Below are 9,363 nucleotides of genomic sequence, written 5' to 3'. Positions count from 1 at the left end.
AGGTGGACACTAAAAGACTTTAAGAGAATCGGAGGACATACGTATAGCCAAATAATAGATAAGGAAAAAATGGTCCGAAAAGAAAGAATCTCATATCTGTAATGGTCAGTCGTTCAGGTGCTGTGCCTGGACCATTGAGTTTTGTGGTCAGATTCAATTCCCGATATTTTATTGTGGCACTGCCACTCCATTAAGACTCATTTCCTTCTCACCAGTAGTGACTTTGGGAGACCCGAGGAATTTGAAGGCCAATTGACTTTTAATATGAATCACGCTGTGATCGCCCCATTCTCGTCCCCCGCCTACAAATTAGAAATGGCAAACAGAGTGTCCCCATCAAAACACTCTTTTCATGTTTCCCGTTCATGCTCCACAAGTCCCCCGGCTCCACCCCCACTGCAGCAGTGTGTGTGTGTGTCTGGGTTTCTCTGTGTGTGAGTGTATGTCTGTACAGGTGAGCAGGTAACGTGTTGCAGCATCATGATGTTTCTGTCATAGGCACTTTTATTTTGGCTTTCACATTACTGGAAGACATTATAGAGACAAATGAAATCTGTTGCTCTTAAAAAAGATTTGGTTTTGATTAACTGCACTTTCTGTAACGACCTACAGTTTATGTAACTAATACAAGTAGGATATAAGTCTGTATAATAAAGTAGTAGGTTATCATGAATTTATACCATTTGAAAATTTAGCAAATATGTAACTTGCCTCTGAATTGCTGTTATGCTATTGTTGATTACTGTAATGTAATTGTTAGTGAACAAAAAGTATTATTCTTCCTTTCATTTACACTTAAACGTGTGAGTGTGTGTACGCATATGCGTGTGTGTGTGATTGGTATTTGTTGTTTCCCACCAAAATATCTTAATTAGGTCAAAGCAAAATTGAATATTATTTTGATTTTTTTTATTAGAGAACACTTTATCAAGAAATGTATGCAAAAAATGTAACAATTTGAGACTTATGCTTAAAACAACAAAAATAAAAAATATCCAATGCAATAAAAAAAATTAATTAAATCTTTATATTAAATTAAATTACATTTAATTTAATATTCATCTTGTGCAGTTTTGTTTGTCAAATTATTCAACCTTCTGTACAGATGTTTAATCTAAATATAAGCAAAATTGCATATTAGTTTTTTTTATAAATTATTTTTAAGAAATAAACATTTGTTCATGTTTTAATCAAGAATATACAAATTTGAGGCTTTTGCTGTAGAAAAGAAAAAGATGTGCTAATACAGTAATACAAATTAAAATATAATAGTATATTTTAGTATTTGTTTGATTTAAATATTTATCTGCAGTTTTCTTAAGTAAATCTTGTTCTAAGATAAATGTAAACAAAACTGCATATTAAGATTTTTTTCATATATATCATGAATCAAGTAATATAATTATCTTAAGCAAAAATATTTTTTTATTCTTATGCTTAAAGCCAGAAAAAATGTGCCAATGTAGTAAGAAAAATAAACACTTCTTGAATCTTTGTCTTGTGGTGTTTAGGTGTTTTACTAAAAATAAGGTGTTTTACGTAAAAAATGCTGATAAATACTGATTAGGAAAATTAATTTTGTGTAACAGAGGAAGTCAGCACTCACAAGCAACATGTCTTGCATTTAAAAACTGTATAAATGACCCACATCCCACTACTGTACACAACTTGTGACTTCATGGGTCTCACCAATCTGTCAGTTTTATATTGCGCCCCCTATAGGAAATACCTGCGCAGTGCCATGCTGCCAGTCCCAAGGCCCTGAAGCACAAATTCATTAGTATGCACAGACACTCTCGCAGTGTGTGTGGCAGGAGCGGGAGCAGGCCGGCGTGGAGCAGAGGGGAGACAGTATTTTATCCACGCTTGCCAGTATTATGAGGCTGAGCGAGAGATTCACATTATCGTAATGGGAAAGTCAGCGCAGCAAGATGATGCCCCGGAGCCACGCCACTGATTGGCTGCAAAGCTGTATTTATATATAGCAGAGTGAGTTCACTTTTAGTTCAGCACTGAAGAAGAGAAACAGGCCTGCCTGACTGCCACTTCATCTGCTGCACAGAACACTATAAACTTAGCCTGGAGTTTAGGACTGCGTACTTGGCCATATGTGCTGTGCAGTAAAAAATATTGATGCCCATTTTCAGTCTATGAGGTTTATGCAAATAACAACTTCATTGACCTCGGTGGACTTTAAAATGATCATATTATTCATAGTTTTGAGGATGTTAACAAGTTGTGTAAAATTGTTCCTTTCTCCCTCTCTGAATTTAAAACGGAAAAATAATGTTCAAACATTATAGTTAAAATATGTTTATTGGTTTAGCTGTAAATTACTTTTACTTTATGTATACTGTGGAAATGTATATTTGATTTAACAGATCCAAGTAAAATACTACAAAAGTGATCTTTTTGCAACCAAAATATCTGTATAAATAAATTTAGTCAATCTAAAGTTATATTCAACAAAACAATACAGTTTCTATGAGAAGTACAGGTGTATAGCATTACATTTAATAACATTCTATTTCTGATGTTGTTATATTTTCAGTAATGTATAATAGAACAGTGTTTCATGTTGCATGCTATTTCGTTTAATTATTGTTTAATGTTTTAGCATCATATCAGGTTTGAGATCAGTATGATTTTTTTTTTTTTGTTTATCTTATCCTCACCAACACTGCATCAAAAAAAAAAAACATTTATATTGTAAAATATGATTCAATTCAAAATAGATATGATCTATAATTCTTTAATATATTTTACAATTATTTTACATTTATTTAAAATTATTTTAAGTTTATTTAAAATTATTTTACATTTATTTAAAATTATTTTACATTTATTTAAAATTATTTTACATTTATTTAAAATTATTTTAAGTTTATTTAAAATTATTTTAAGTTTATTTAAAATTATTTTACATTTATTTAAAATTATGCAAATTATTTCAGGGATGGCTAAGATGAATTTATTACTTTCAATAGAGCTTAAATTTCAGGCTTTTTCTCACATAAAACTACCGTATGGTTTCAAATGACTCAAATTGTAACATGCTTTATTTTATTTATCTTTTTTTTTTTTTACAATTTTGCAGCTTGACATAGTCTTTATCCCATCATTGATTCTGTATGGAAAAGAGAAGCATGAACATTTTACTAATGTTCTCCTTTAGCTTTCTGCAGAATATTGTGAGGAAGCAACATAAGGGTGATTAAATGAAGATTCAATTTACGTTTTTGAATGAACTATCCCTTTAACTACCTAAATACCTCTGAGTTAGTTATAAACCTCTTTGCTGTGTGCACTCCTATATTTGCACAGCATGCATTCACACACCAACAGGACTTGGGTACTGCTACAGAAATAAAGATGAGACAGTAAATAGTATGACACTAGCCACAGTCGTTTCCCCCTAATCAGCTGAAACCACAGTGCCAAAGTCAGAGATTCTGCCACTGAGGAGAACACTGCATCATTTAAAGAGGAACTCCCCTGGACATGCCTCAAAATTACTGTACGAGAAAAATGCTGACTCTGAAGAGGCTTTTCATATTTGTGAATAAATTGCTCCGTGAAAGAGAAAAAGCACTGAGAGGAGAGAAGAAAAGGAGGCAAGCGGGAAGAAGAAAATCATAAGGTGGAAATGGCTCATTATGTTAGTGATGAGGCCGGGTAATGCCTGCTTGACCAGCCCAGCGTCTGTCAGACGAAGATGCATTGATTAACCCTCATCCATTACCCTTCAACCATAGAAAGAGATGCCGGAGACAAATAGATATCACTTTAAAGTTACAGCAGTGATGCATACTTACACACGGAAGATTCAAAGGGTTTATTGTAGTTGGTCTGTGATTTAAACAACAAAATAAATAAGTTATACATATAATATTAAATGGTGCACCTGGAATTCGTAGCATCAAAGTGTATAAATAAAGCCCATTAGAGCTACGTTGTCTCGTCGCAGGCTGAGTTATATGTTGTTCACCATCCTCGAGAACACAGTCAGCAGTTTTTGTCACCTGTTTACCCCGATTCTTCACTCTCATTGGATTTGAATGGCTAATGAGGGATATAAGTGTGCATTGGTGTGTTGTAGCACTTATTTTTTGTGTATTTTTTTGCTTTGTGTTTCAACAGCACCTGATATTTGGGTAAGAGGGAAAACACGTCACAAGTCTCTGTCTGTTCCACCGGGACCATTGAACATTTTAATAAGGTGAGCTTTGTTTGAAGGCCCAGTTCTGTACTATTTGAAAGAGGAGCAAGCGAAGCAATCAGACTTTTGATTTGTTCCTAGCCTGCAAAAAAATATATGTACTTTTGAGGTTTAGAGTTTCATTTAAAAAGTGAATCAAGGAATGACCAATACACTTTAAAAACAGTTGCATGCTGACAGGGAAATATCATTTTTACCTATATATTTCCTTCAAGCTTTTGCTTAGTCAGGTTAGATGCCATATTTAACTTTAAATGACTAGTAATTTTCACAATGGCACACACGATTTAAAGGTCTTAGGTGGTATAACTTTCACAACTCATAGCTTTTATGGAGTTTTTGTTTACTGAAAGTTTTTTTTGGTTTTGTTTTTTCAGAAAGATGTTTCATCATTTGAGCAATTGGTGTGTTGTTAAAGAACAGTTAAAGGATTGTTTCATTACTGGTGTAACAGAGTTATATACAAAGTGTGTCTCCACTTGCAAATAATGATATATCAAATAATCACATTTACAAATGACTAGATGGAAAAATGTTTATCAGAGCTTCCTATTGGCTGGCTGGTTCTACGTGCTGTGTACGCCCCTGTTGCGTTCGTCAGTTCATTTGTAAAAAGGCCAGTGGTAAGTTGTGTGTTTGGTAGCTCTGAAATTCTGTCTGTTACTGTCTACAAAATGTGTGAGACATCATGAGCAACAGCATGTATTCGATATCAAGACAAGTGCTAGACATTGGGGAAGAGTGTAAAAGATGTTTGTTTTATTTTAGCGTGCCAGCACGAGGAGTGTCGAATATGCTGGAACTGATCAACTCACTCTGTGTTATCCTGTTTTCTCAGGTACAGGTTATGTTGTGGTTTTGTGACAATATAATCCTTCAACAATGTTTAATATTTTTTTTAATTTTCACTCTCGGTCAGTTCATTTGTAAAAAGGCCAGTGCGTGCCAGCACGAGGAGTGTCGAATATGCTGGAACTGATCAACTCACTCTGTGTTATCCTGTTTTCTCAGTGAATAAAAAAACAAAGGCTGGGAGAAGAGTTTGGTTTTCACGAGCTTTATTGATACACAACACAACGCAGAAAAGATTAAAAGAAAAGACCAGTTACATTGGTGCCGTGATCGGTCTTTCTAAGCACCTGTGTCGGACGCGCAACGTCAGGCGGAACCCGGCATTGGCGTGCAGCTGAAACGTGAAAATCTGTGCACGCGGACGTCGGGGGATCGTCGCGAGGCGGAAGTCGGAGGATCGGCGCGAGGCGGACGTCGGGGGATCGTCGCGAGGCGGAAGTCGGAGGATCGGCGCGAGGCGGACGTCGGGGGATCGTCGCGAGGCGGAAGTCGGAGGATCGGCGCGAGGCGGACGTCGGAGGATCGTCGCGAGGCGGACGTCGGGGGATCGGCGTGTGGCGATACTTTGGAGCTTCTGTGCACAGAGGACTTGAGGCGATCGAAACAAAGTTCAGAGTTTGACACGGGTGGAGCTTGGAAGTGAAGACGAGGTGGTTGCTTGCACTACTACATGAATACAGGCACTGAATTGAGTATATATATATTTTTTTAGGTTTATACAAAATTGAATTGCTATACTTATTCTCTGAAATATTTCTGGGTTCAGTTACTAGTAGTGTGATTTTTGGAAAGACATGGAAAAGTATAACACACCAGGCCTGGGCAGAGGGAGAGGGGTGTACCAGACTGATGTAACATTTTCTGTGGATAGAGGGCTTACTGGCTATCCACTTACTTCCACACCATGTGTAGCTTTTCAAAATTGTGGAGAAACTCTCAAAACTGATCAGTCCGGGGGTAATATGGCAGATAGGACTGCATTAGGGACTTCTACTGAAGGGGGCAGTATTCCTGTAGATATGTTGGTCACTGTTGTGAAACAAATAGGTCAATCCATCAGTGAAAATATTGTATCTTGTTTGGAATCAAGAGTGTTGGGAGGTGGGGAAGGATTCAGAGCTGAACAACCTGGCAGTAGCATACTCTCTGGAACACAAAACCTGAAGCTGGTATTACAGTCTGATGTTAAAGAGCCAGCATACTATCGAGGGGATGGTTCTGATAAATGCACAGTGTATGAATGGGTGGAATTGATGTCAGTATACTTGCGTAAGCGTGAGTATAGCCAAGAATGTCAGGCTGAAGAGGTTTTGGGCCGATTAATGGGGAGGGCACGGGACGTTGTTAAAATAGCTTTACGCAACTACGCAAAAACTGACCTGACTAATGGCCCTGGACCTATTTTTGACATCCTGAAGCAACATTTTGGTGAAACTGTGCACTCTGCTATGCCCTTAGCTGATTTTTATGCTACACTGCCCTTAAAAGGAGAAAGTCCATTTGATTATTGGATAAGGTTAAACAGGGCAATTGATGTAGCAGAGGACTGCTTGAAAAGACAAGGGAAGAAACTTGATAATCCATCTCAGGAGGTGACCGTTATGTTTGTTAGACATTGCCCAGATCCCCAATTGCAGCTGATTTTCAGATGTAAACCCCAGCAACATTGGACAGCTGCTGAAGTGCAAGAAAGGTTGGATGAATTTCAAAGGGAAAACAAGTATACACGAAATCAGTTATCATGTTTAGCTCAGAAACAAGAAACTGTATTGCATGTTTTACCTACTGCTCATGATGAAGTTAGCAATAATGAGGTATCAGTAGTCAAGTGTAATGCTCCTCAAGTACAGCAGTCTTTTGCTTGCAGTTCTGTCGAATCCTTAGAGCGGCTGATCACACGACTGGAACATGTGTTGGAAAGAGTTCCAAGTGAGATGACAAAACCTGCTGAAAAGCCTGTTCGACCGAGGCCCAAAACTAAAGGTGATAGGTGGGGCCCGTGTAAGGTATGTGGAGACTCTAACCATACCACCTCTTACCACTGTCGAGCAAATGGGCTTTGCTTTGTGTGTTTTGCACCAAATCACACACGTTTTGAATGCCCAAACATTGTTGCAGATGGGCTTGTCAGGGTCTCGTCAACGGCATGTCCCTCTGGCCAGCAGGGAAACTGAATGGCCCGCATGAGGTGGGGGGAGATGCAGGGCCCAATGAAAACCCCCAAGTATTTGATGTTGATTTGGAATCACTATATTCTACTGTGCGTGAGGAATTTGACCAAAACATGATTGTGATAGTTCAAAACACACGAAAACTGTCAATGCATGAGGGATTGTTTTATACTGACGTTTGTTTGGAAAACACACTAACTGTTAAAGGTATGATAGATTGTGGTTCTATGGCTTGCACTGTGAGCCCTGGGGTTGTGTCTAAGTTAAAGGATGCAGGAGTAGCCTTGACTGATTCGGTGACTCCAACTCATGTAGTGCTGGTCGGCTGTGGAGGGTCGAAAACAAAACCTAGTGGGATGTGTGACATAAACATGACTGTTTACGGGTGTACTGTTCAGGTTCCAACATTGATTGTTGACGGCCAAGATGATGACATCATTGTGGGTAGCAATGTGATAAAGTACCTGATCAAAGAGTTGAAAAGTCGAGGAGAATTGATTAAAAGAAGGATGTCTGTCAATAAGGATTCTGAGGATAGTAAACTTATTCAGTTGCTGGCTAATGTGGAGAGGTGGAACGGAGCAGTCGTTCCTGGAAAGGTTGGGACAGTTAAACTGAAGAATTCCGTAACACTTGAACCCTTAAAGGAGCATTTAGTTTGGGCAAAGCTTTCTAATCTAAACAATTTGTCAGCAGGCAGTGCCATCATTGCAGAGCCGTGTGGAGCACGCTCCAGACCCAGAAATATCTTGATTGGTCGTACAGTGGCGAGGTTGTGGGCTGATGGATGGGTGCCTGTTAAGGTAATTAACCCTTCATCGGTGCCCATTACTCTCAGACGTAACGCAAAATTGGCTGACATTTATCCATGTTTGGCACTGGAAGACTTTGATGATGCATGTGAAGGCGTCACAAATGGAGGGTTATTATGCCCAATCAGACAACATACCAACAATGTAGAGGTTCATGACAATTCAAGTGGTTGCAGTTTGTCTGACATTGGTGTACCCAGGAGAGACTGTGAGTTCCATGATAGGTTAACGAAGCTGGGACTCGCAGGCATTGATTTGAGTTCCTGTCATTTGTCTTCTGATTGGAAAAAAAAACTTGTTGATCTAATTGAGAAGTATGAATGTATTTTCTCTAAACACAGACTTGACTGCGGCAAAGTTGAGGGCTATGTACATCGGATAAGGCTGAGTGATGACCGTCCATTTAGGCTTCCATACAGACGACTTCCGCCTAATCAGTACGATAAGCTTAGGCAAGCCTTGGATGAAATGGAAGAGAGAGACATTATCAAGAGATCTAGTAGCGAATATGCTTCACCTCTTGTTATTGTTTGGAAGAGAAATGGAGATTTAAGACTTTGTACTGATTTTAGGTGGCTCAATGCTCGAACTATAAAGGATGCTCATCCATTACCACATCAAGCCGATGCTTTAGCTGCACTGGGTGGAAACATTTTTTTTTCCACTATGGACCTGACGTCCGGCTACTACAATGTTGAAGTACATGAGGAAGACCGAAAATACACTGCTTTCACATCGCCTTTTGGGTTATATGAGTATAACCGTCTTCCTCAAGGACTTTGTAATAGTCCAGCAACTTTTATGAAAATGATGCTCGGAATTTTTGGAGATCAAAATTTCTTGAGCCTTCTCTGTTACTTGGATGACGTGCTTGTATTTGCTCCGGATGAGGAGTTGGGTTTAAAGAGATTGGAGCTGGTTTTTGAGCGCCTGAAGTCTCATAATTTGAAGTTGGCTCCAGGGAAATGTCATTTTATGCAAAGGTCAGTGAAGTTTCTTGGTCATGTTGTCAGCGAGGCGGGTGTGGCTTCAGACCCTGATAAAATCAAGGTGATTACTGAAATGACAGAGTCGGATCTTATGGATGACAAAACTGGTGCTCCATCCCAACAAAAGATACGTTCTTTCCTTGGGATGGTAGTATATTATCAGCAATTTATAGAACAGTGTTCAGTAATTGCAAAACCACTGTTCCAGTTAACTGCTGGCGCTAAGGGTCAGAGAGGTAAAAAGGTTAAGAAGACTGTGTTGAAAAGAACACTTACTGCAGAGGATTGGACTGATGATTGTAGGCAGGCATTTTGTCGTC

The 9,363-nt window shown here is 38.6% G+C and overlaps 1 protein-coding gene across 2 annotated transcripts; it reads left to right on the top strand.

Moving 5' to 3' along the window:
- Window positions 1-4,664: 4,664 nt before the first annotated feature.
- Window positions 4,665-9,355, top strand: LOC127965900 (uncharacterized). 2 transcript variants are annotated; one of them, XR_008155502.1, is made up of 2 exons: window positions 4,665-5,057; window positions 5,139-5,243. XR_008155502.1 is itself a non-coding variant. In XM_052566608.1 (2 exons), exon 2 carries the CDS (start codon window positions 5,866-5,868, stop codon window positions 7,243-7,245), a length of 1,380 nt encoding a protein of 459 aa, XP_052422568.1. In that variant the 5' UTR covers window positions 4,665-5,057; window positions 5,231-5,865; the 3' UTR covers window positions 7,246-9,355. The 2 variants fall into 2 exon arrangements, 1 of the variants encoding a protein (XP_052422568.1); XM_052566608.1 differs by having other exon boundaries at window positions 5,231-9,355.
- Window positions 9,356-9,363: the final 8 nt, after the last annotated feature.

The sequence above is a fragment of the Carassius gibelio genome, chromosome B10 (assembly GCF_023724105.1).
Source record: "Carassius gibelio isolate Cgi1373 ecotype wild population from Czech Republic chromosome B10, carGib1.2-hapl.c, whole genome shotgun sequence".
Classification (NCBI taxonomy): domain Eukaryota; kingdom Metazoa; phylum Chordata; class Actinopteri; order Cypriniformes; family Cyprinidae; genus Carassius; species Carassius gibelio.
The sequence above is the reverse complement of the archived record's forward strand: the minus strand, read 5'-3'. Positions and strand labels throughout refer to the sequence as shown.